Source organism: Eriocheir sinensis, chromosome 19 (assembly GCF_024679095.1).
Source record: "Eriocheir sinensis breed Jianghai 21 chromosome 19, ASM2467909v1, whole genome shotgun sequence".
Lineage (NCBI taxonomy): Eukaryota > Metazoa > Arthropoda > Malacostraca > Decapoda > Varunidae > Eriocheir > Eriocheir sinensis.
This window is the reverse complement of record NC_066527.1, coordinates 12,721,097-12,748,660: the sequence shown is the minus strand read 5'-3', so window position 1 is coordinate 12,748,660 and position 27,564 is coordinate 12,721,097. Positions and strand designations below refer to the sequence as shown.

General features: G+C 42.4%; 1 protein-coding gene across 2 annotated transcripts; it reads right to left on the bottom strand.

Moving 5' to 3' along the window:
- Positions 1 to 1,389: 1,389 nt before the first annotated feature.
- On the bottom strand, positions 1,390 to 24,967 carry LOC127000707 (uncharacterized). 2 transcript variants are annotated; one of them, XM_050864717.1, is made up of 6 exons: positions 24,725 to 24,964; positions 17,493 to 17,563; positions 16,346 to 16,445; positions 11,959 to 12,024; positions 10,528 to 10,728; positions 1,390 to 1,675 (listed from the first exon to the last, which is right to left on the bottom strand). In XM_050864717.1, exons 1-6 carry the CDS (start codon positions 24,857 to 24,859, stop codon positions 1,601 to 1,603), a joined length of 648 nt encoding a protein of 215 aa, XP_050720674.1. In that variant the 5' UTR covers positions 24,860 to 24,964; the 3' UTR covers positions 1,390 to 1,600. The 2 variants fall into 2 exon arrangements, with proteins under 2 accessions (XP_050720674.1, XP_050720675.1); XM_050864718.1 differs by lacking the exon at positions 11,959 to 12,024 and having other exon boundaries at positions 24,725 to 24,967.
- Positions 24,968 to 27,564: the final 2,597 nt, after the last annotated feature.

The following is a 27,564-nucleotide window of genomic DNA, read 5'->3' as shown; positions in this document are numbered from 1 at the left end:
TCTCTCTGATGGCTGCTCTGAGAACATTGGAACGGCCGTGAGAGCGTGCGGTGATTGAAAGTAATACCTGGAAGTAATAATTAACTGCTCCTTGCTAAATGCAGATGCGCTTGTTGAAACTTGTCCGTTTTGTTTTTGTCTTCATTTCTTCTCTTGTCTTTAACAAAAGTCCAAAGTTTTTCAATCTACAATCTGCCGATTGACTTGACTGCCAATCATCGTCGCGGTAGCGGTATCGGTAGTTTCTTCAAATAACAATCGATCGTATCGGTAGTAGTAATTCACGCCGGGTAGTACCGATCCCAAATGTCAATCGGTAGTCCCAGCTCTGTAAACCACACTTGCCTCTTTGCATGATTGATGGTGTGCAGTGTGTGGTGTATGGTGAGTGACACAGTGGTTGTTTCCTTCAAGACTGAAATTTGTAAATCATTCCTCTAGATAAAATGTCATGAAACTGATAGCAGTCAATATCTTGTTGGACTATTTTATTGTTTGCTGAATGCTGGAAGTTTGACTGCCTGCAAGTGGTTTAGAATAATCACCTCTTTCTGTGGGGTATTTAAGCATTTAGCTTTGATAGTTACTATTCGCCAACAGCCTCCACATTTTGTTTGGTATATTGTATATCTATAATATTTTTTTACTGTTTTAGAGGGTCATGTCATGTACATTCCCAGGCAGGACAGCTCATGCGAGTCAACCAACACTTAAGGTGCTGCATGCCTCCACAGGGAAATGATCTGTTGCTACTTTGCAGAAAACACCATTGCCTGTCTCTACTTGTTTTTGTTACACTGGGAATCCTTAGGAAAAGTAGAGGCAATCCAAGGTGTTGGGTGTTTATGGTGGAGCAGCAACCGAACAACTCCCAAGGAGAAACATGGTGCCTTGCACCTCATGTATCCAGTGGCTTCATACATGAGTTGTCCTGCCTGGATGTGTGCACACCAAACCCTGTAAGACATGTAAGAAATATACATTGTAACTGCAGTTCAATGTTGAGAACCTGTTGGTGACTAATCACCTTTCTTGTCAGTTTTTGGGAAAATGCATCAGTAAGAAAACAAAATTTAAGGTGATGACGGTAGTGGGATAGTGCAAGATTGTTCTGCTGTAAGCCTGAGAGGTGGTATTGGGTCAGTGAGTCTGGGACGAGAGGCTTGACTGCACTACATGGAGGTGTGTCACAGAGTGAGAGTCTGATGGTGCAGCACTTTCATCATGTGGCAGTAAATGTGATGTGGCACCTTCATATACAACAAATTCCAGAGCAGTGCCACTCCTTGCTGTGTTTATGTGTCATCACTGTCAGACCCACGCCCAGAGACGGCACCTCCAGTGACAGATGAATGATCGAAAGGAAGAATTATGTGTGAAATAAAGACGTTTATAGAAAGCTTTACTTTATTATGTACTATTTTCTATTTGTAAATAGAGGAATCGAAGTATTACTCTACATTCAGCTCAATTCCCATTTAACAAGAAGTTACTCCCTTGTAGGCGATGCTGTGTCTGTCTGTAGATGAATGTACATATGAATAAATAATCACCAAAGATGACCTCTGTTACCTTCACCTGGCCCCTCGCCTGCCTCCCCTCAGGTGTCCTGCTGCCGCTGTTTTCTCTCTTCAGATTGTCGCTCTTTCTCTCGCTCGTACTTCTCAACGTATATCTGAGGGAAAAGTTCATTTTATTCTCAAAAGTATTTTATATAAAAGTTATGTAAAAACAAGCTTTCTTCCGAGAACAGGGGTTCTATCAATGTGACAATGCTAAAAGATAAAGGTCTGCTGGACACCTGAAGGGGATCCATTAATGCCCAAAAAGTATGCTGCATCTGTTTTTTGTTTGCTTGCATCATTGCAACCACGGACCATTAGAATAACATCAGGTCCTCCAGCATGCAGCCATCATGTACCCTCTATGCTCTTGTAGCTTGTGTGGTGAGTGGATATGTGTCATTTTGGTTATCTCTCCTTTCCCTAATCAGCCACAGGTTGCTCCGGCTTTGGAAACTTTTGTTACACAGTTATTAGGGGCAAAAATAAATCTTCGTTGCCAGAAACAACAGCACACAACTCATTGAACTACACAAGGCTGTGCCACAAACTAATATCATTCACTAAATTGGTGTTTGTGAGTATTCTGGGAGGGACCAGGTAAGGTACCTCAAAGATGGCAGCAGTGTAAACTGCAAATGGGCCAAGGCTTAACAAGTCTTGATAATCATTCAGTCAATAGGGGCATATGCTTCGGGGAAGGGGGGGCATCACCTCATGCACCCTATGATGTAAAACTGGGGGGTTCCTTCATGCAAGTCTCCATTCAGGCCCCCTTCCCATCTATGCACCTCATGCCAGGATCAATCAACTTGCTCAAGTCACAAGTTCTTAGGGTGTCTCCATGGCCTCCTCCACTCAGGATTGTCTCTTACAAAAACAAACTGGTAAGCAGGGTCGGTTTGTGGGTAGCATGCCATGTGCCTGTGTAGCCAGAGTTGGCATTCACGAACTATACAGGTAACAGGCCTCAAACCAGTCTCACAGAGTAATTGCTAGTTCGACACAGTCATTCCAGCAATATCCCGTGATTCTACATAGGCAATTATCACCAAAGGCCATGGCTGAGTGGTCAGCTTGCAGGGTCCAAGAGGACGCAGGTTCACATTCAGCACTGAGTGGCCGAAGACTATCTACATGCTGTCCTGGAGACAGCCTATCAACCTGAACTACAGATTCTCTCTAAAAGAGGATCAAAGATGGACTCCAGGGGGCAGCATGAGCCAAGCAAGATGGAACCACTATAAACACTTGCCTGCACCATAACAGGCTGGGGCCAACCACCAGGTCCCACCAAGAAAGCCTACCAATGCCAATGTGGAAAAAAAAAAATAAATAAATAAATAAATAAATAAATAAAAAGATAAAAATCTGCCTCTTCAAGTTACTATTTAGTATACATGTCTCACTGCCATACAGTAAGACAGGGAGCACAAGCTACTTGAAGATCTAGATCTTCCTTCTGCATAGGTACTGACAAAGCCATACACTCGTGCTGAGTGAGTCCATAAATGTAGGCCAAGCTAATCCACAGTAAGACTTCCAGATGAGACCTGCTATTCTCAGTATTCTGCACTACACTACCAAGGTATGTGGAATTTTCCCAGATTGCACTGTCCTCGCCAGATGCACAAACAGACAGTACTGTTTCATCTAACAAACCTCCAAACACCTGGTGTTGGCCCAGGAGACTTTTAAGTCCTACAGGCTTTACCTCCTCATGCAGTGCCTTGAGAATCATCACCAGAACTGCAGTGACTGCAAGGATTACTGCATCATTGGCAAAAACAAGGTCAGTGACCCTGGTATTGCCAAGAGATGCTCCACAGTGACTAGCCTGGTTCTGTCCACAATAACTGTCATAGTAAGCCTAAGGAGATTTCCCCATGGACTCTTGACAGTTTTCTTCATTTCTATTTTGAAAACTGTCAAGAGTCCATGGAGAAGTCTTCTTAGGCTTAATAAGACACTGTCAAGTCCTGGGCACATTTACATTGCTGCCATCATTGAGGCACCTCGCCTAGTTCCTCCCAGGATGCTCAGACACCAAGTTGCTGAATGATCTCCTTAGTTTGCTGCCCAACCTTGTGATGATCTACATAAGAACATAAGAACGTAAGAGTCTGCAAGAGGCATGCCTGCCTGTACAAGGCAGCTCCTTTGAACCTAAGCTCCTGTGTATCTAACCCCACCTAATATCGCTGTCCATGAATTTATCTAATTTATTTTTGAATGTGACAATTGTATTGGCACTCACCACATTACTGCTAAGCCTATTCCACTCATCCACCACCCTGTTAGTAAACCAATTTTTGCCTATGTCCCTGTTGAATCTGAATTTATCCAGTTTAAACCCATTACTTCGTGTCCTACCCGGTTCTCTTACCAACAAAACCTTATGAATATCTCCCTTATTAACCCTTCATCCATTTATAAACCTCGATCATGTCTCCATGCACCCTTCGCCTTTCTAGAGAATGCAAGTTTAACTGTTTGAGTCTTTCCTTGTATGGCAAGTTTCTCAACCCCTGAATCATCTTAGTCATCCTCCTCTGCACTGATTCTAACATTTTGATATCCATTCCATCGTAAGGTGACCAGAACTGAGCCGCATAGTCAAGATGAGGTCCAACTAATGAATGCTAAATATAGTTTGACGAAGACTTCGGCGCTTCTGTTGCTTACGCTCCTTGAAATAAATCCCAGTACCCTATTTGCTCACTTTCTAGCTTGAATGCATTGTGACCTTGGATAGAGATCAGAGCTCACTAAGACCCCTAAATCCCTCTCGCACCCAGACCTGCTTATGAGAGTGTCATTTAAGCAATAGTTATGAGAGGGGTTGTTCCTACCTACACTCAGAATACTGCACTTCCCTACATTGAACTCCATCTGCCATTTATCCGCCCAATCATACAATCTGTTTAGTTCACCCTGGAGAATACTAGCGACCTGATCCAACTCAATTACTCTACCGATCTTGGTATCATCTGCAAACTTACTAACATCACTACTAATTCCTGTATCTAAGTCACTGATATAAATAATAAACAAAAGTAGACCTAATACCAAACCTTGTGGGACCCCACTCATAACGCATCCCCAGTGAGATCTTTTACCATTGATTTGCACTCTTTGCTTCCTATTGCTAAGCCACGCCTTGACCCAGTTCAAAACTTTACCCTCTACTCCGTGAGCCTGTAATTTAAGCAGCAGTCATTGGTGAGGAACTTTGTCAAATGCTTTACTAAAATCAAAATAGATTACATCATAATTTTCATCTCTGTCTACCACCTCAAATACTTTATTGTAGAAGGACAAGAGATTGGTGAGGCATGACCTACCTTTCGTGAACCCATGCTGTGAGTCGTGAATTAAGCTATGTTTCTCTAGATGCTCCCAAATGTTCCTGGCTATTATGGACTCCAGCATCTTGCCTATAACCGATGTTAAGCTAATTGGGCGATAGTTTGAAGCAGCTGACCTGTCTCCCTTTATGATCTATGCTGTTGTTTCTGACAACTAAGACATTTTCCCATGATGACCGTTACAGTAGCCCCAAAGCCAGAGTTACTTGTGGCTAAGGAAAGGAGGGACATCCATCTGCCAACTACACAAGCTACAACTGAGCACTAAGACTGTGTAATGGCTGTGAGCTGGATAACAAGACATCGCTCACAGCCCATGGTATAGTGCATTGGTGCAAACAGTAGGGTGGCTGCCATACTTTTATGACTAGCCCTGTAGATGAAGAGATATAGTAGAAGAAAAAAGTACAGGAATGATTGAATAACAAAATCCTTATCAAAACAAACAAGGATGCCCAACAACCTAGATGGCTACCCCACACCAGGTGAAAACTGGCCATCACCACAACCTCCCAGGCACACGCAGGATATGAGGAGATTACAAGAGGTACCAAACACTTGATGGTTACAACAACAAGCTGTCACCACTATTACCCAGGTACACAAGGATGTAAGGAGACTAAAAGAGATTGAAAAAATAAATAAATAAATAAAATAAGGGCTCAGACTAGTCACTGAGAAACACACTGACCTTGGTTTAGTCCTTGAGGCATGAAAACAATGTATGAGAACTTTTAAATACTGTAACTGAAGAATAACATAATGACTATCTATATCTCTGATGCCCTGTTCCCTCACATGAATGTCCCTCATGGGAGTGGTTATGGCAGAAGTGTCTCCAACTTTCCCTGTTCCAGCACTCACTCAGCACACAAGTTCCTTGCCAACCAACTCTCTTCAGTACTCATCTGCACTTGATCCATTTCACTGGTCATGCCTTCATCCCTCATATAGGACTGATTTCAGTCACTTTCGTTTGTGTTAATCGTTGCCAATGAGAGGCAATCACTGCCACCAACAAAAAATCTGCTTTCTCAGTCGTCTTTCGCGGCGCTGTTCATGTCAATCAGTACCAGAGATTGGAACCTCTGGTAGCAGCTCTGGTAGACTCCCCAATGGAGCTTACCAATGACATTAATTAGAAAATAACATAAGTTCTTGCTCTCAAGTGATTATATTATTTCTTTAAATCGATGTAAAATTTTTTTAAACAATACAGCAACACGTTGCACGGCTTCAATGGTAATACAGGTTGAGAATCCTTTATCCAAGATTCAGAGATCCGAAAATGCAAGTTTTTTATTTATTTTTTTGTCACCACCTCACGGGTGGGGACACCGGCTATATGGAGGTTGTCAGGGCCAAGTGTGTACGTCCCTCTGAAGAGGGACCACAGACCCTTGCCAGGTGACGGCTCATGGAGGGGAGGGGTGGATGCCAATAGATCGACTCAATCGGCTGACGTCTGCCTAGCCGACCGAGATGGTCTTTCAACGAGGACTGGCGTGTCTCTTTGTACAAGTCGAAGACATGAGCGTGGGTTCCCTTTGTTTGCCGCAAGATGAGAGTGCTCAAAGCGGAAAACAATGGGAACAGTCTCAGTTAGGGTTGCCACCTTGAGCTAAAAGAAATAAGGAATGCAACAGCCCAATCTCCAATACAGAACAAATCCATATTCTAAGGAACAGGTGGCAACCCTAAAATTTCTCTAGCCTGCCATGTGTGACAGCTGCTGCCCGCTGCTGGTGAAGGCAGGAGGAAGGGGGGAGGGATGTTACGACGCGTGTTTTACACGTATTTCAGGACAACCCTTGACCATAGCTGGGCATTATCGCGATAAGTTATCGCGATACTTTATCGCTGATAACAAAATCGGGTTATCGGCCATCCGCTACTTATTTATATAAATATCGGTATCTTCGTTTCTTTTGTAACCAAACTAGCAATAATCACTACTTTTTTCCGCCTCTCAGAAAAAAACAATGTTGTCTCCTCCCTACTGCGCATGCGTAGCCCGGGCGCTCGGTGTTGTATGAAAAAAAACGGGGTATGAAATATGTTCGGTGAAGATATTTCATACTTAGATCACAATATTAAAATACCAGGTTATTTTTCTTGTTAGACTCAAAAACCACTATATCAGAGAGAAAAATCAATTAACTTTGTCCACAAAATAATTATTCACTGCCTGAAATCTATGACACCGTTGTAAAGAGCGCAAACAGAAACCAGCGACTTGTGTTATCACATGGCGGCGTGGCGCTTGGCGTCTCAGTGACTCGAGTGACGGAGTGAGTGCCAGTGTTCCGGTTCCCAGTGTTTCAGTGCTCCTTTACTGAAGTGACTGTTAAAGTGTTAATGCTGATAAGTAAGAATAACTGAATAAGTAGAGATGGGCCAGTTCACGAGAGACCAGTGTTTGTAAACAAAAGCTCCAGCTTTTGACGGTGGGAACGCCAAATAACACAACACCGGTTCAGGCGTTTCTAGTATTACCGTCCATATGTACGAGTCAACGTGTGGTTTTCAGGTTTTGAAAAATATAGATAATGAAAATTTGAATTCATCTATGTTTTTTTTATTTGAAATATCAATATAGTATCGTTTTCGCCTATCGGATTTATTGCTAGCTAGTATCGAAATTGTGGATTTATATCGGGTATCGGGTATCGGTTATCGCCTATATTTGTGTCTCCAGTTAACGAATATCGGTTATCACCGATAAGGTTTTCCATTATCAGTTATCAGGAATCGGGAATAAGGTTTTCTGTTATCGTGCCCACCTATGCCCTTGACAAACATAATTTTCTGGGCTGGTTTTGTGGTTCACCAAAAAATGCACTCACTACAGTTTTAAAATACTGAATTTTATCTGCTTAACCATTCAGACAGCCAAATATGAAACAAATGGCTTGCGTAAAGTTAGGTTTGGTTAATTTAAATTTATTCAGCACGCAGCGTGGGGCAGCGGAAATACATAACGCAGTGCAGAACGGGACATGGCGGCAGCAGTCCACTACATGCGGGTCGGTGTTGCGAGAAATACTTCCTCACAGATATAAGTCACTCTGCTGTTCAATACGCATGCACATTGAGAGAATACACAGCAGGAAAAACATTAATTCGCCTGGTTTTGTTCTAGTTTGTCCACGTGATATTTGTGAGCGGCGAGTGAAATATAGAAACAGTAAGCAAGTTGAACCTCTCTGTGAGCAATTTTGTGGCTGTGGCGGCAGGTGTACAACAGGCATTGAAAAGTCAATTATTTAATGATTTCCGGAGAAAAATACCATCTCCATAATAAACAGCATCATATTTTGTCCAGAAATAAGCAGTCAGCATTTCAAAATTTGTAGGCTACCCTCTCGTGCATAATCCCCTATTTCTGTTTTAATTTTATTTAGACTGGAATAAATATATTCCGAAATCCGAAAAAATCTGAAATCCGCAACACTTTCGGTCTCAGGAATTTCAGATAAGGGATCCTCAACCTGTATGAGAAAAAATAGAAGAATTTGAATGACATGAATTCACTTCACCACTGACCAGTAAACGACCTGCTGAGAATTTCAATTTGATTGATTGATGGTTTATTGTTGGAAAAGTACACAACAAAGAAGAAGGGAGGACTTTAATACTTGTCACCATTATTCACCTGTTGTGCCTTCTTGCTCAAACTCTCGTATTATTCTAGACAGCCTAATATGTATGAATGGGGCATTCATACAATGAAATCAGCCCTATTATGTGAAGAATAAATGTGAAGCCTGATAAATAAGTGTGAAAAATGAACAAATGTAATGAATAAAGTCTGTCTTGCTGACATCTGCTAAATAATAGAGCTTTAATACTTGTCACCATTACTTCATCTATTATGCCTAGGAAATATTAGGCTATTAGCAGATTTGAGTGATGTATTTCAGCGAGACATTCCACATTTTTTCATCATATTTATTCTTCACAGTTATTCTTTATATTTATTCTTCACGTTTACTTTTTGTAAGTTTATTTTTCACATTTATCCTTCATAATATTCCGCTCATCTGATGTAATGTTGACATTTCCCGCCACTCCGGGATACCAACACTACCGAATCAGGCGCCTTCATCTTGTCATGATCGTCACCAGGTTGTGGTCGCCAATACAACGAAAACAACGACTGTGAAAGTGGATCAAGGCGATGGTAATGCCTGTTACCAGGATGGTGGGGCCTTTGGTTAGGGTGCATCCTAGATGACTGTGAAAGTGGCCCATAGTCTCTTTAAAAAGTCATCCTCCTTCATTTTCATCATGTGTTCAAATCACCTCAGAGCAACACCCTTCAGCCCATTCAACCACTCCACCATCCACACCATTTTCTGTTACAACTGTACCAAACCCCTTATCCATGCTTTCATTACTTTCTTCATCCAATCCTGACACACCAAATACATCTCTTATATAACTAATTTCTATGTATAAGTATTCATTAATGCTGTGCTACATTCCACATTCATGTCTGATGCATATGACAGAGTTGGAACAATACTACAAATTTTTATACCCCTCGTTACCCCCATGAACACACTTACTCCTTTCATACCTCTCTCTAAAGCACCTGTCTGCCCTTCACTGCTCCCTCCCTCAATGCTTTCATACCTACAAAGAACTGTCCCTAAGTATTTAAAGTCAATCCTCTCGTCTCCCACCCAGATCTTACACCTTGTTGTGCTCTCTGCCCTGACTAAAGTTTACAAACTTGATAGTCTGCTCTCTTGCCCTTTCATAAATCATTACCTTATTCTTGCCAACATTTACTTTCAACTTTCTCCTTACACACCCTGTAATACAATAATGTGCAGGAGAACTACGTTAATCAGAATTCCTCTTATCAGAAAATCCCAATAGCACGAATTCTTGAAAGCAGAAAACTATAATTGAAAAAAAAATAAATAAATAAATAAAAAAAAAAAATAAATAAAAAAAAAATAAATAAATAAAAAAATCCAAATTTCTGAAGACAGGAAATCACAAAAATAGCACTTGTTTGAAGTCTGTAGGGCAGAAAATTATATATATAAAAAAAAAAATAAATAAATAAATAAAACTTTTACTGTTTTTAATCTCTATGATGACTCACTTTTTTCATCACAAGGGTTTGAAAGCAGAACACTTGACACATGGCAAAAGATAATTGAGGGGAGGAGGGCAGGAAAATGGAATTGCTATCCATCCCAACAGCATCCTGGGATGTACAACATAGTATTTCCATAGTATTTCCACGTGAAACTTGTCAGCTATTTGCTACCTTTAAATGATTTTAAATATTGTATTAGACACTTGACAACGTTGGAATACAACGTTGTCAAGTGTTGTGGCATTTATACAAAATCTTTGTTATCCTAAAATTGAAACAATCTTAACACTATACGACCTTATTGGATTATCCAGTTATTTAATTAAATTCATTTAAAGGTAGCAAATAGCTGACATGTGAGAGGAAGCGAGAGGTGTTGAGAGTGTGTGGCAAGGTGCGGGTGTGCAGCGGGGCCGCAGCCGCCACTACCCCATCGGCCAGTTTCACATGGAAATACTTTAGTACTCATTAGCACACCCACCTTCTTGTCCTCCTCAGACAGGGCATTCCAGCGAGAGGCAAGCTGTCTGGTGAGCTGTTTCTTGTCTGGGGTGCGGCCAGTCTGGTTGAGGTGGTGTGCGACGGCTGCCTCACGCTGCTCCTGACAGAACTGCAGGAAGGCGTTGTTGGGCCGCTTAGGCGTGGATGTGTCACGCTCAACCCTCTCTCTCTTCACCTGCAGCTGTGGGGGTGAAGCAGACAAGAAAGAGATTAGTATTAAGAAGGATGCTTGGGGTATGTTCTCCAATTTCTGAGCACCCTTCCATCGTATTACTGACTCATCTACAAACAGCTGAGAAGTACATATATAAGGGTACTCTGCCTTACCCTACAATCCTTCACTTCAACTGTTCTCTCTTCCATACCAACCTCTCATAACCATCCCTTACTCCTGTCTCCCATTATTACTTTTAATTCCCTCCGAAAACTTTTTTTTCTGTTCTTTCCTCCCTCAGACAGCCATCCCTTACTTTCCCTCCTTCATCTCTCCCATAACCAACTTTTTTTATTTATTTATTTTTTTATTTTTTTATGTGCTGGTAGGCTTTCTTGAGGGACCTGGATGGTGGTCGGCCCCAGCCTGTCATGGTGCAGGCAAGTGTTTATAGTGGTGCCATATTTTCTTGACTCATGCTGCCCCCCAGAGCTCGTTCTTGATTCACTTGGATGGCACTTGGACAGCATGTGGGAGGTCTTAAGCCACTCGGCGGTGACTGAAAAATCCCGAATAGTAGCGGCAGATTCAAACCTGCGTCGTCCATCAAGCTAACCACTCAGCCACCGCCTACTTATCTCATTCCATACTATCTCTCTTAGCCATCCTTTACCCTGTCTCCCATTACCACTTTTAAATCCCCCTCTGAAAACCTTTTTTGTTCCTTTTCCCTCACACAGCCATCCCTTCTTCTTCAAGAATAAGGGGATATGATTCAAGTCTTCAAGTACCTGAAAAAGTTCAACAACGTCGATCACTCAAAGTTCTTTGAACTGCAAACAAACTCAAGAACTAGAAATAATGGCTTACACATTCAATCGAATCAATGTAGCACAGACCTTGGCAGGAGTTTCTTCACAAACCAAATCATCCGCCACTGGAACAATCTTCCCTCAGAAGAAGTAAATGTGAATACCATCAACTCCTTCAATAATCAAATCAACCATCATTTCGTTGCGTCAGGAGTACACTGAATACCGAGGTGCTTTCATCTGCTCTTCAGGCACCAAGTGGCTGTCGAGCATTTTAAATCACCAGAGCGGGCAACCTCGTAATGAGCCAATAGGCTTTCTGTTGCCTGCGTTTCCATGTTTCATCTCTCTCATAACCACCTCTTAAATCTTCTTACATACTTTCCCCCATAACAATCACTTAATCTTCTTCCACCAGCCCCTGCCTCCCTGCCCCAGCACTCACCTGTCTCCTAGCGTTAAGGGATGAGCCAGAGCTTCTTGGTCGCCCCAGTGCTGGAAGGCTGGAGGTCTGTGCATTATACCAACACCAAGGAAGAAAATTGTTTGGTTATTTTCAAGCAGAGTTGATTATGTTTTGGGGTTTGCCAATCAACACAAATAATTATCTAGTAATACATTGTAATCAAAATCATAGACATACAGACTGGAAGTAAAGTGAATTAGTCTAAGCATTTTTTTTAATTCTTGCATTGATCTCTTTCTTTGAGTATTATTTAGTAAGCACACGGTTGATTTTTCTTTGTCTTTTACATTTTCTTGGCCTTTAATCTTTCCAGTTGTGTACAGTACCCTCTTGAGATTCGTGCTCGGTTCATTCCGAAGGTATAGCGCTAAACTCGAGGATCGCGAAACTCGAGGTATTGAAAACACTGAAAAAGCGCTTATTCGTTCCAACCCGTGGAGATTTTTTTTTTTTCTTCACATGTGAGCTGTGGCGCCGGTAGACTATCCATCTGGGCCTGATGTTCGGCCCCGAGCCCGTCATGTTTATAGTGGCGCCATTATAATTGGCTCATGCTACCCCCCGGAGCCCACTTTTTTTCATCCTTTACTCCCTTGTTATCTCAAAATACGTACCTTGGAAAGAGGAAGGAAACAGGAAGAGAGAACGGGTCGTTTCAAAGCCACAGATGAAGCCTTACGATTGGCTGAGCTCTGAAAACACGCTTGTGATTCGCTGGGAGTTCGATGACGTCATCGCCGGTGCTCACCTGGTCAGTGGCCTCGCTGCCTTAAGGCAGTGTTACACTGGTCGTTTTCCTCTAACCATTGTGGCTTCTGGCAATGCCTGTGCGCCCATCCGGGAGTGAGTTGTCGGTTGTCCTGGTGTCACACAGGGCCCTTTTCTTCCCACCGCGTTGGCAGCAGCTTGGGCAACCGGTAAATTCAACTTTTCCCGGTGTGCGTCACACACGGCCAAGGTCGGTTGCCCGTATCCACACTTGCCCTGTATCAACATGGCGTCATCTGCTAAAGTAAGTGCTCTCGCGGCTTGTGCTGTCATTACCCAAGTTATGGACTTGTTGCTGCAGTTAAATGGAAGGAAGAAGATGTTGTGGGTGTGGCGTGTCTGTGGTTCCTCCGTGCCAGTTCTCATTGTCACAACTGCGTGTGAGCGGCCAACCCACCCATCTAGACTCCGATCACATAAACACGTGGATCGAGTAACAACAAAGACACATACTTAACCCCTTAACCCCGGGTGACGTCATATGTCGCCCTTACATACAAAGTCCCTCACCCCTGGGTGACGACATATGTCGTTCAACCAATTTTTTTAAAAATGCGCCAATATTTGTGGCTCCTTGAACATTCTGGGAGTGGAAAATTCCATCATCCATCATCCTGCGCACTCCCGCCTGCTTCCCGCCACCCCCCAGGCCCCCCCCCTCCTTACTCCCTGTCATCCCCGTTTTACGCGCAGTACCAACACACGCACGGATTTGTACCGCTGCCCCAGCACTTACTCATTCAGGCATACCCGGTTTCCTGTGCTGTGCACCATGTTGCGCTCTAGTTTGTCCTCACTCTCGGGCAATGTGTAAACAGCTTGGTGTGGTAGGTATAACAACACACAAAACACGTAAACAATGCAACGCAGCATGTAAACATTGGCAAATAAACAGACAGGGGAAGGAGATGTACGTAATTTTTCAATTTTGTCGCAAAAATTACAATAATTTCTGTTTTAGGTGTAAACAATGACATTCCAGCGCAAACAATGCTTTTGTTTGTATTTTATACGTTCAGCAAAGGGGTCGTTAGTCATATATGCTCAATTTGACACCGAAAATTACAGCTTTTTCACAAAAAATTCATCCAAACAAAAAGCAAACAACACTTGGAAATCATTTTTTTTTGTTTTTTTTTTGGTTGATAATGATGCCACACACTCATATATCATGAAAAAATACATTTTTTCAAAATTTTATGTTTTTGGAGGTGTAAACAATCACCATTTGTGCATTTCTTCAATGGGTAAGGATAGCCAAACAACGGTATAACTCACATACATCATTTTTACCTCTTAATTTCATATGTATCGCGTAAACAATTCGCTGTTTATGATGTAAACAATGATGTTTGTTTGCTATTGTATCTAATATATTGCTACAATACACTTACAGTCACAAGCAATGGAATGATGTTTTTTTCATAAAAAATGTACAATATTTCACTAAATTTAGATGTAGACAACCTACAAACAGCTTTTTGTTTTCTTTTTTCAGGCCAACCAACTCTGCAAACAAACAGTGTTCCACGCTAGTACCGTTTCACAGAAAAAAAAAACGCTTTTTCCGCATACTTGCCCCACTTGTTTGTGCAAACAACCAAAATTCCTTGTGTAAACAAAGTGATACTGTGTATATATGAGCCCAGTATTATATAAACAGCTTTGTGAGTGTGTGGTACGTCCTGGCGTTCTGGGAAGTGCCAATAAATTGGGGGCAAACTACCCTTGTTTGCCCCCCCAGTCTTCTTCATTTTCTGCGTACCAGTCAAACAAGACCGCCATCTTGAAGTCCAAGGAATGCACTTTCATATGCCGTTTGGTTTATTGAGTTAGGTTAAGTAGTTTTTTTTGGTGAATATTTTCCCAAGGGCAACTTTTGCCCAAATATTCCAGGCTACAGAACAAGACTGCTGAAAATATGCCCAGGGTTAAGGGTTAAGGGGAGATATCTATACCTACCAACCAACACACACACACACACACATGCATGCACACACCAGACTCATCATGAACCATGGCAGATGTTTCTCACAAACAAAAATGGCTTTGCCATTTTCTAGAGTGGGTTAGGACTTATTTGGTAAGTGGTTCATACAAACCAAACATGCCCAATGTCAAAAAGAGAGCAGTGTGTGTGTGTGTGTGTGTGTGTGTGTGTGTGTGTGTGTGTGTGTGTGTTGCTATTCGATCCATGTGTTTATGTGGTTGACTCAAGATGGGTGGGTTGGCCGCGCACGCGCAGTGGTGACAATGAGAACTGGCATGTCACACCCACAACTGTTTCTTCCTTCCATTTAACAGCAGCAACAAGTCCATAACTTGAGTAATGGCAGCACAAGCCACGACAGCCCTTACTTTAGCAGACGACGCCATGTTGAAACAGGGCAAGTGCTTTGTTTACATTGTGGATGTGGATACGGGCAACTGACTTTGGCTGTGTGTGACGAACATCCGGCGCCAACTCGGTGGGAAGAAAAAAGCCCGAGCCTGTGTGACATCAGCTTACGGATAACCGTGAACTTGCTCCCGGTTGGGCGTATGGGCGTTGCCCGTATCCCCAATGGTTGGACGAAAACGGCCATTGTGACACCGCCTGAAGGCAGTGAAGCCGCTGATAGGGTGAGCGTCTGCAATGACGTCATCGAACTCCCAGCGAATCACAAACGTGTTTTCAGAACTGTCAGCCAATCGTAAGGCAGCCACCTTCAACTGTGGCTTCAAAACGACCCATTCTCTCTCTCTCTCTCTCTCTCTCTCTTGCCATAGCCACAGTATTTGGAGGAAAACGTCCAGTGTGATACTACCTTTAAAGGTAGCGGGCGTGAAGCCGATGGTAAGTATACGTGACCAGTATGTGGCGAGGGATTACTGTAAATGTAAAAATAAAGACACTACAAGAATCATTGTATCCTTCACCCATTCAACTCAGATCTATGGTGATGTTGAGGACATTCTTAACCCGGTAGCAGCGGGGATCATGTTTCTTAATGGTCCTTCTAAGCGAGAAAAATGATAAAAAATCATCACTCACACAAACCATTTCATAATATATATCGAAGCATTTGTGATCAGTTTATGTATCATCTATTTTGGGCGGTTTAAATCATGGCACAAATTTGGCCCGTCGCTGCTACACGGTAAAGCCACAAATTTGGCCCGTCGCTGCTACCGGGTTAACAGTATCAATTATAAGAACACCTGCTCAAAGCCCCTTCCATCCCCTCCCCGGATAAAACTTTCTGTTCATTCTCTACTCGCTTGAAAAACTCCATACATCTGTTTCACCTGCTCAAAGCTCCTTCTATCCCATCCACAGAATAAAACTTTCTGTTCATTCTCTACTCGCTTGAAATACTCCATACATGTCAGTCTTGTTCTCCTAATGGTGGAAAGATAATATCAGGACGCAGAGGCATAATTTTACAAACACACGCCCTTGCTACTGCCCGCCCCTTAAGCACATGGGATACAAAACTTTGTAGAGCAGGATCATTCACTTTCCTGAGCTAAGACATGTTGGCAGCATCCCTACACCCTACAAAGAGCCTCACCACATCACAGCCCCCCCCCCCCCAGGCCCCTCCACATCCCTCACCTGTGGCAGTGCGAAGGACTTCTCATCTTCCTCAATGGCAATGGTGAGCGGGAGAGACCTGTAGTTGTCCCCCCGCCTGTCCAGCTCCTCCATAAGGAACCTGCCAGGGGAGGAAAGGGAAGTGAGGACAAGGCAGCTCACACAGGTCAAGGGAGTGAACACACAAAAACAAGCAAAAATAAATGCCCAGGAGGAGTGATTAGCAGGCTTTTTGTTCTCATTTATTTGTTTTTGCTGCCTACTTTACTGTGAGAAAATTGTACCACTTGTGTCAATTTAAAACACACTAATGAAAATAAATGGTGGGTATGCTGTGAGTGGAAGAGTGGTGGAGGTTTCTCACAGCCCAAGTTAACCCCTTCAACATGAGGACGCGTATACTGTGTCCTTGCATGCCCCGTACCATATCCGAGGACGCGCATACTGCGTCCTGGCGCGCTTTAGCCAATATACAAGTTATTTTATCTCTATATTTATGCTTACATCTCAAAACTATCAATTAATTTGTTTCTTTATGTGCACCATTTAATTCTGCATGTTTTCATTTATAATACATGATGATTATGTTGAGTTTATGGCTGAAAACTTGTTATATTCAATAGCGGCGATCTCGGATACGGCGCGGGGCGCTGTTGTGGCCCGGCCGTAGTGAAGGGGTTAAGATAAAGGTACAAGGAAAGCATAAAGGCTGGGAGGGGAAGGAAAAGCATTGTGTGGCAGTAAGACTAACCCCCACAGCTGCCTCCCACCAAACCTAAACTTGTAACTAGCGTCCAACACAATCTGGAGGCAAAATGAGCAGAAAAAAAATATGCCAGTGGGGTTGGTGGTAAAAAGTGAAATGGATAACCTAAAAAGTGGGTAGATATGGCTAAAGATTGCATGGTAAGGTGGACTGGAGAATAAGAAGGCAAGATTGGATGGCATGGAATAGTTTTGTCAAGGAAGAATGGTTATATCCCTCCCCTCCAGTAGCTGCATTCCCATCTGAGAAAAGATTGAGTGAAATGTAATAGTTTTGTCTGGAAGAATGGTTACAACCCTCCCCTCCAGAAGCTGTGTTCCCTTCTGAAAGACTGAGTAGAATGGAATAGCTTTGTCTACAAGAATGGTTACACCCCTCCCCTCCAGTAGTCTCCCTACTCACTTGCGTTCCCTTCTGAGGCGGCGCACCATCTTCTTCACCAAGTACACTCGGTTCACCAGCATCTCATTTTCCTGAAACAGCAAAACAAACTGATGATCATACCTTCCACTCAAAGGATGTGCAGAGCTTCTCTCTGTTTCTAATGTGCAAATCATCTATATTTTTTCTGTTTGTTTACAGTTGAGGAAAGACTGTCTTAAAAAAATAAATAAATAAATAAAAAAAAAAAAAAAAAAAAGCTTGATCAGTGTTACTATCATGGTTATGATGGAAAGTTTAACACAATATGGCTCAAACTTAAAGAATCAAAGTCACTCACCCTTTGGTTACATAGCAGAGTGACTTGGCGAGGCTGACAGTCAATATATTTTGTGAGGTAAGATTACAGGTAATTCTCGATTTACGTGAGTTTGGTTTACGCGTTTTTTTAAAATAACGCGGGGTCAAAAATCTAAATAAATGTTTAATTTACACGTTTTTTCACTTATATGCGATATTTTATGGAGTGGCCACCATATGTCTCACGCAACTGGACTCACACGGCGCCGCGGCCACACAGCTGAGCTCAGTTCTTCCCGTGCACCACTTGAACAACAATACAGTACCCACGCTGCCACGCTACTCAACAATAGGGGTGAGCAGGTACCGGTACCAGTACCGGTACTAACGGTACCAGCTATACGGTACGGTACCGGTACCAGACTGCTCGGTACCGGTACCAGACGGCTTGGTACCGGTACCAATACCAGCCAGTCGCTCATGGTGTCCCTCATTTCTTCCTCACACGAGTGAGGCTGAGTGCCTGAGTGGATATCTCGGTGATATGGATATTCTCTCTCTCTCTCTCTCTCTCTCTCTCTCTCTCTCTCTCTCTCTCTCTCTCTCTCTCCACTGAATGGAGTGAATATCTATTTTTCGATAGAAACCTACCTCTTGTTTGATTTACATTGTTTTTGTTTTACGCGACCTCTTCAAGGACACAATACTCGCGTAAATTGAGAGTTACCTGTACTTTATTTGGTGAGGTTTGATTGCTTTATTAGTCATGGTGCAGTCAGACTACGTCCAGCAGTTGCCAGACCTATTCCAGCCTAAGCTGGTAAGGCTGGACAGGTACCAGTTCTGGTACTAGTACTAACAATACTGGCTATACATCACAGCAACGGTACCAGTCTGCTCAGTACTGGTAGAGGTGGGTACTGCCAGTGAAGTATTCAGTATTCTTGATATTGAGTAGTCTGTTATCATTACTGTGTTGCAGGGTTGGTGATTTTTTTTATTAAAAAAAAAAAAAAAAAAAAAAAAAAACTAAATAAAATATTTTTATAAATATATTTAAATATATATATATATATAACTATATATATATATATATATATATATATATATATATATATATATATATATATATATATATATATATATATATATATATATATATATATATCCCGCTGAGTGATTTGAAAGTTTCCATAGGTTACTTTAAGTTTAGGGCCTGTAAGTCTAAGCACAGTCAAGGATCTAGATACATACTTGTTCAATACTTGTTTGTAGTTGGTACAGGACCAGGTTTAGGACAGATGGAGTTGCCTGAACTTGTCATTTTCATGACAGCATATTATATTATTACCTTACAGAAGAATATCTACTTTTATTCTGTTACTGTTTGGTTGCTAACCTTGGTTACAATTATGATACATTGCCTGCCAAGTTAGTAAAGACTAATGGAGGCTGATTTTTTACCTAGTAAAAAACATATGGCAAGTTGGCAACATTAGAGCAAAGATTAAGTCATCTCAGTTGTCAGTTCCTACTTATAAATTTATAATAATGTAGGATTATATATATTTTTTTGGTATATACCATGAAGAAAATAAATGAATCATTGCACATGAATATGTTGTTTTACTTTACCATTTTTGGAGCACATCATTTAACTTATGGAATACTTTTAGTACAAAAAAATAAAAAAATAAAATAAATAAATAAATAAATAAATAAATAAATAAATAAATAAATAAAAAAAATCATATTTTTTTTTTTTTTTTTTAGTAAAAAAGTCAATAATTTAATCATTTGATTAAATCATTGCCAACCCTGCTGTGTTGTACAGCTGGAATGTTAGTACCAGTTTAATGTTGACAGGAACTGTTTGTTTATCAGCTGAACAGCTGTTTGTAGTTATGATCCACTATTTATAACCTTTTCATATTTTCATATTTAAAAAAATTTCCAGGCCCGGGCAGTTGGAGTGCAACTCACCAAGTTGTTCATCCCTCTTTCGGGCAGGTCGATAAATGGGTATCTGAGGAAACCTGGGGAAGGTAAACTGTGGTAACCCAGATGTCTCAGTGACCTTGTGTCCCAGGGAAATGGGTTCTTCCCACTACACTGTGACTACAGGATCAAGGGCCAATGCGATAGAGATGAGCAATTTGGTCATGCACAGCTAGAGCATAAGCCCCAAACTTTACCTTAACGTATTCATATGTGAGTACACACAAACAAACGACGTGGTATTGCTATTTCTCCCTCATTTTCTGTTTTGAACTAAAATAAAAGACCTTTCCCAGGGACATCACATATTACAGTGTAAAAGACAGCTCAGTGGCTTTCTGCTGTCCCTCAGGCTTACTCTTGCACCAATCCTTTCTTCTTCCCTGCACTGTGTACTTATGGAAGGCATTGTACACCTCCATCCCTCCCTCACCACCAGGAAGCAGGTGCCAGTCTGTTTGGAGTCAGTTTAAATTTAATTTGTTAGATTTAATGAACTTTGACACTTAATAGGTGTCGTACACAACTCATCAAGTTCAAGCTCAGGTCGAGCTCTGGAGGACCAACAAACTGCACTGTGTTTCGTCTTTTGACTTGTTCCGCATTGTATTACTTCTTCCATTGATATTGAAAGACCGACTTTTTGCCTAAATGCCATCTTTTTGAGGCATGCTGCAAGTTCCCAGATAAGTCATTCGACAGACTACCAGCTATGACAAGATACAGGGACTGAAAGGAGAAAATAACACGAGAAAGCTGAGGGCAGTAGCTGGCCAACCTGTCAATGGGGTGGCCAACCACTGCCCTCAGCTTTCTCATGTTATTTTCTCTCCTTTCAGTCCCTGCATCTTGTCCACAACTGGTAGTCTGTAGAATGACTTATTGGGGAACTTCTTCTGTTTATTTCCACACCTCATCACTGGACAAGAGGATGGCATTTAGGCAAAAAAGATGGTCTGTCGGTATCAACAGAGGAGCGCAGTGCGGTTTATTGGTCCTCTATAGCTCAGCGTAAAGAAAGTAACCCCGTTGCGATGTGTATTTACCTATTTTCCTATTACCTTGATATCAAGCATAAGGTTTATAAATTTGTGCAGTTACTCTAGTGCACGGCACCTATTGTAACCCGCTTCATCGTATGTAGTGGCAGTGTGCTGTGGCAGTGACTGGAAGAAATTGGCAACTTGGAGTAAAGTTGGAGAAAGAGTGGAAATTTATTATATAACCTAAAATGACCTGAACTACCCATATGTAACCTACCCTAACCTGTGTGCTCAAAATCTTTTGAGAGAAATATAGTCTCCCAATTGTCTGCCTATTTGGAACATAGTCAATTACTTTCACCTTATCAGTATGGTTTTAGATCAGGCAGGTCAGTGTCTGAGCAATTATTTTACACCTATGACTATGTTACAGATCACTATGATCATGGTTTTTCAGTGGATGATATATTTTTTTTTATTTTAAGGTGTTTGATGTTGTCAACCATAGACTGTTACTTAGGATGTTAGCTAGCATTGGAGTTGAAGGCTGTTTGCTGGGCTGGCTGAGTGATTACTTGACTGGGAGGGAAATGAAAGTGGTTGTGCATGGCTGTGAGAGTTATCAAGTTGAGGTTGGTAGCGGTGTCCCACAGGGTTCAGTGATTGGTCCATTGCTATTTCTTATTTATATCAATCATGTGGTCTCTGGTTTAAACTGTAAATTTTGTCTCTTTGCTGATGACCTCAAGTTATTTTTAGCCTCGGTAATATCGAAATCTGACCATTTAATTTCCCATCTTCATCTGCAGAGGGATATTAATTTACTCTTCAATACAAGTAGATCTTGGGGTTTGTCTTTTTCAATTGGCAAATGTGTCAGAATGAACTTTTGTAGAAGTTTTCAAGATGCACCTGTTCTCTTGCAGTACTTCATTGGTGAGCAACCTATTTTAGATGTTGACAACCACAAAGATCTTGGGGTCAGGATTGATTCTTCTCTCAAGTTCCATCTTCATGTGAGAGAGATTGCAGGCAAAGCTAGTGGAATAAGCTATAGTATTCTTGAGGGAAATATTTGTAGAACTCCAGATTTTATGAGAGGTTTTTATTTCACATATTAGGCCAATCTTCGACTATGCTTCTTTGGTGTGGTTTACTGGATATTTGGGTGATGTAAGGCTACTAGAAACTGTTCAGAGAAGGTGGACTAAGAAAATCATTAGGTTGTGACATACCTTATAGGGATTGTCTCGCACAACTGAGTCTACTCGATCAAAGGCAGACTGATCAGAGCTGATCTTATTATGGTATTTAAAGTTGTAAAAGGACTTTGTCCGGATCTTGATCATTTGCTGACAAGAAATCGCAATATGGACACTAGAGGTTACTCCTATAAACTTTCTGTCCCCCGTTGTAACGCTGATGTGAGAGCCCGCTTCTTCTCATTGAGAGTGCTTAACATTTGGAACAGCTTGCCGGATTCTGTTGTTTCTGTCATCTCGGTGAATTCCTTCAAGCACCAGCTGGGCAAGCATCTTGGGCAGATCTTATATGAGTTTGATTAATTTGCCACGTGGTTTGGTTGTTCTTTGGGTGTTTTGTTTGGATTGTTGTTATTGGCTGGGTATTAAAAACTAGTAGTTGTCCGTGCCATCTTGTGATGTCATATTAGCCAACCATCTGACCATCTTAATGAAAATTCATCAGCTGCAGTTTTGGTTGGAAACATCACACAGTTTTTGGATGGGACGTGTCCCCATCCAGGTAAGAAATCCAGGTAAGAAAACCCCCCACACCTGCTGAAAAAAAAAAAACTGCAAGACAGCATTCACAACCTTTAAACACTGATATATCGCTTCGTAGGTCAGTGATATTTTGAACTATCTTAAGATTTCCAGAAAATATCCAGAGAAATAAAATAAAAAACAATGTTGGTATGGCTAACTTATTTCCACATTAATTGCTTTAATTTTCCAGAAGCTATTAGTTACTGCTCTGTATTTGAGAAAACAACACATAATGAAAATATTAGCCTCGTGCAAGTTGGCTACCACAAAAGAAATATTAGCCAAAACCAATCATAGGGTAGGCGGTGGCTGAGTGGTAGCGTGCTGGGCCCACATTCACCACATGATGGATGACGTGAGTTCGAATCCCCACGCCACCACCTCGGATTTTTCAGTCACCGCCGAGTGGCTTAAAACTACCCACATGATGTCCTGAAGACCACCCATCAACCCAGACTCTAGAGGAAACCATCCAAGTGAATCAAGAACGAGTTCCGGGGGGCAGCATGAGCCAAGAGAAGATGGCGCCACTATAAACACTTGTCTGCGCCATGATGGGCTAGGGCCAAACACCATCCAGGCCCCTCAAGCAAGCCTACCAGCGCTACAGGTGTAGACGGGGGGGAAAAAAAAAAAAAATAAAAAAAAAAGTAATTGTGGAGATTTACTACGCGCCTCCAAAATACAACATTACGCCTCCATATTATACTTAAGGGATGAAATACATGTCTGTTAACCATAATATGACTGCGGAAAAACTTAAAAGTAAAGAAAGAAAGAAAGTGAAAAGGCATATTATACATACGTGCGCTGTTTGTTGTCGGCGGCGGCAGGTGAGCAGTATTGACAACGATCCGGTTAGCGATGGTACGCTAGGTTAGCGATGGTATGTTTAGTTAGCGATTAGCCCACGCATGTGAGACTAGGTCCACCATGCATGGTTATTTTTTTTTTAGAACACGCACCTTTACCCAGAGGGTTTTGTGAAGGTTTGGGCTGGGTATAGTATTAGGTAATGGCACGTGTTCTAAAAAAAATATAATAATAATAAATAACCACGCATGGTGGACCTGGTCTCACATGCATGGGCTAATCGCTACCTAAACGTATCATCGCTAACCTAGCATACCATCGCTAATCGGATCGTTGGCAAAACTGCACACCTGCCGCCGCCAACAAACAGCGCGCATATGTATAATATACCTTTTCACTACCTTTACCACTTTTTCTTTACTTTTAAGGGTTAAGATTCGTTTTAGGTCCGTGCCAGTATCTCAATACCTACCTTATGAAACATCAGTATCTCTTCATATATCTTTTCTACAAACCTTCAACAGTCATGGAACCACTTTGAAAATCCTATTCAAGGATTTTTTTTACTCTTGAAAATAGGGGATAATGTTTACGAAAGCGCGTCGCCTCCTCTGGTGGTGGCAGTGGCGACGCTGTAGCCGGTGTTGCGAGAAATACCTCCTCGCTGAAATAAGTCATATATACATGTGGGGGGGGTCCAGGAGGGGGGCATAGCCCCCCCTGGTTAGAAGGGGGGGTTGAGGGGGCGCAGCCCCACCCGTTAGTAGGTCGTAAAGTTCGGTTGGAATAGTTTAAATATGCCCCCTGACCCTAAACCCTCTGCGAGCTATTTTAAGGCTGCGGCGGCTGCAGCGTCGCCGCGGCTGCCACCAGAGGAGGCAACGCGCTTTCGTAAACATTATCCCCTATTTTCAAGAGTAAAAAAAAAAGTCCTTGAATTGGATTTTCAAAGCATTTCCATGACTGTTGAAGGTTTGTAGAAAAGATATATGAAAAGATAGTGATGTTTCATAAAGTAGATTATGAGATACTGGCACAGACCTCAAACGAATCTTTACCCTTTTAAGTTTTTCCGCCTTCTTATTATGGTTAAGGGACATGTATTTCGTCCCTTAAGTATAATATGGAGGCGTAATATCGTATTTTGGAGGCGCGTAGTGAATCTTCACAATTACCAAAAATTCTAGAGGCCCTGCTAGACAAGTGACCTCCTCCCCTGGCATTGCCCTACAAGCCCTCACACACACAACTACCTTCTTACAGGAATCTGGCCAGTCCAGTAAGATCCAACCCTCACGAGGCACACCACACAGCAGTGTACAGTACCCGTCACCGCCACGGCCCGCCAGCCCCTAACACACAGCACACCCACCTTCTGCACCCCAGCGCACCGCCTCAGGATGGCGTGGTACTTCTTGTAGTACTTGTCGTCCGTGCCGTTTTCCGCCGCCGGGAAGGCTGCCCGCAGGCCTCCGGGGTGGCCAACGTCCTCGCCGCCGCCAAACATGACGAGCTGGGGTAACCGTGCAGCGGACACACACACACACACACACACCGCCACCTGCAGCACCACAACACGCAGCCGTCCCGGGGCGGGGACGGGCTGCGGCAGGACGGTCACAGGTGGTCACCCTGCAGGCACAGTTCTACACATGGAAACACTTATCTTTCACTGCTTACTGCAACATACACGACCCTATGAAAGAACGATTCATGTGGGAATTGACACACAAAACTCATAAAAATATGCTACCGTTGCGTGCATTTTTTCTCCTCAGGTATAGACCAAGAGCTTCGTTTTTCAACAAAGTTCAATCATGCATGTTTTCTTTGGTATCATCAGCTGGGTTCAGTCACTCCAGTGTTCCCATGTTGAGCTGTGGCAAGAGGATAGAAAAGGCCCTCCTCATAACGGGAGCAATGCCACGCTACGCACGCTGCGCGCCACGTGTCTTCTCATGAGACTGTTCACTCCGGCGAGGATGCGAAGCTATACCAGCAGCAACGCCTTGCTGCGACGGTGCTGGCATCGCCTGACAAGTTGACAGATCGCGGTCTCCGCGATTTTCCTTAGATATTGCCTCTTAACCTGCGCGCATAGTCCGTGAACGCCAACTCCGGCTATACGGGCATGTAGCCACCCTGAAGTCGACCCTGCTCTCCGGTTTGTTTCTGTGAAAAAGAGACAATTCCGAGTAGAGGAGGCCAAGGGACACCCCGAGTTCGTGGCTTGAGCAAGTCGATGTATCCTGCCTTGAGGTAGTAAGGATGTGAAGGGGGCCTATATGGAGACCTACCCAGAGCTAGGAACCCCCGGGTTGGGCGTCATAGGGTGAGCAAGGCTATGTGCCTTTGCTAAATTGAACACTATACCTTCCCTATGGGCCCCTCATATGCATACCGCTACCTGGCTACACCACAGTAAATTCCTGTCAATTAATACTATAATATTTGTGTGCTGCTGCATTGGACTAAGTTTGGGAAGGTTTCAAATAATCATTGTCTATTACTTTACTCAAGACTAGTCAACGCTCCTCACAGCTGGACCCACAATTAAGAGCCTTCCAGAGGAAAAGGGTGTACAGTAGGCAGAGGTGGGCGCGGTACTGAAAAATCAGTAGTGCGGTTGCTGTAGTGCGGTCCCAATTTTTTTCTTTCCCAGTGCGGTACGCGGTGTGCGGTACTGCGGTAGCGGTAGTCAAAATGAAAAAAAAAAAATTCAGTGCCTATCCTATCCAAACAAAGGAAACATGCTGAAAATAGTACAATTGCCGTAATTTACAATAGATTTTCCCAAAATAAAAGCAATAATAAATCAAACAGCTACAAATGCAAAGGGGGGGGACAGGGGAGTAGAGGGCAGGAAGGGGAGGAGGGGTAGGAAAGGGAATGGGGAGGAGGGGATGGGGCAGAAAAGGACAGGGAGGGGAAGGGAAGGATATGTGTGGGACATGTCATTTTTTTTCCTCTTGTGGTCAATACTGCAACTTTCCGAGGGAGGAGGAAAGGGACAGGGAAGGGGGAAGAGGAGAGATCAGCGTCATGTGAGAGAGGAGGAAGTGGGGGGTGGGAAAGAAGGAAGGAAGGAAGGGTGGTGCGACCTTGAATAACGGCTGCAGTAGCCAGGAAGGAAAGGTAGGGAGGATATGAGGGAGTGAAGGGAAAGGGGAGGAGGGTAGGAAGGGGAGGAATTCTCCGAAAACGAAAGTCATGATGGGAACAGTGTGAAACCTTATTCAAACTGTCAAACATATTAAGACAAAACACATCAACTGGTAATAGTGAGACATCGACCGTGGGAAAGCTCTAAGCACTGGCATCTCAGGCCTCAGCGAAGCAACCACGTTGAAATTTGAATCGAGGAGTTAATAATAATAATAATAATAATAATAATAATAATAATAATAATAATAATAATAATAATAATAATATTATTATTATTATTATTATTATTATTATTATTATAATCAAACAATATTGATCTTGGCTACATTGAAAAGAGAGAGAGAGAGAGAGAGAGAGAGAGAGAGAGAGAGAGAGAGAGAGAGAGAGAAATTACAATGAAGTTAAAAAAACAGATATAGTATGTTATGCATCAAAGAAAACTTTGTAGCTACTACGTGACACGAGCGGCGATCATGTTAGTGCTTGTACAGTCATCGTCAGAGGCAGTCATGGCGCGCCGCCTTGGGTTGAATGACGAGCAGATTTACCCAGAGTTATTCGCGTTTGGTATTGAGGAAATGTTATCAACTTATCAGACATGTCTGATGATGATTCAGTTACTAATAAAAACCATGTATAAACGAGTGAGTACCGTCATTTAATATGCACCAACAAGAGGCAACACCAACATATATAAGGTGGGTTTAAAAAAAATTCCACTTTGCTAAACCACTTTTTGCATGTTTTTCCATTATCTCACAATTGCTAAGGAATTTTTAAGCTTGTAAAAAAAAAAAAAACAGTCGGCCAGCACCACGGACGGGTCCGGGGTTGAAATGGCCGGTAACGCGTGGAGTCCGATTCACACACACACACACACACACACACACACACACACAAAAAAAAAAAAAAAAAAAAAAAAATCTGTGAGCATGCCGCGCTGCAAATGTCGTCTTCGACAATTTTCAAAGTACCGCAAAAAAGTGCGGTCCGCGGTAGTGCTGTATTTTCAGAAATTTTGCGGTAGTGCGGTACTTTTTTTGTGAT

Coding starts and splice junctions, on each gene's coding strand:
- LOC127000707 (XM_050864717.1), bottom strand. CDS start 24,859: ATGTTTGGCGGCGGCGAGGACGTTGGCCACCCCGGAGGCCTGCGGGCA. Junction 17,564..24,724: donor GGTGCGCTGGGGTGCAGAAG/GTGGGTGTGCTG, acceptor TTGCTGTTTCAG/GAAAATGAGATGCTGGTGAA. Junction 1,676..10,527: donor TGTCTGAGGAGGACAAGAAG/GTGGGTGTGCTA, acceptor CTTTTCCCTCAG/ATATACGTTGAGAAGTACGA.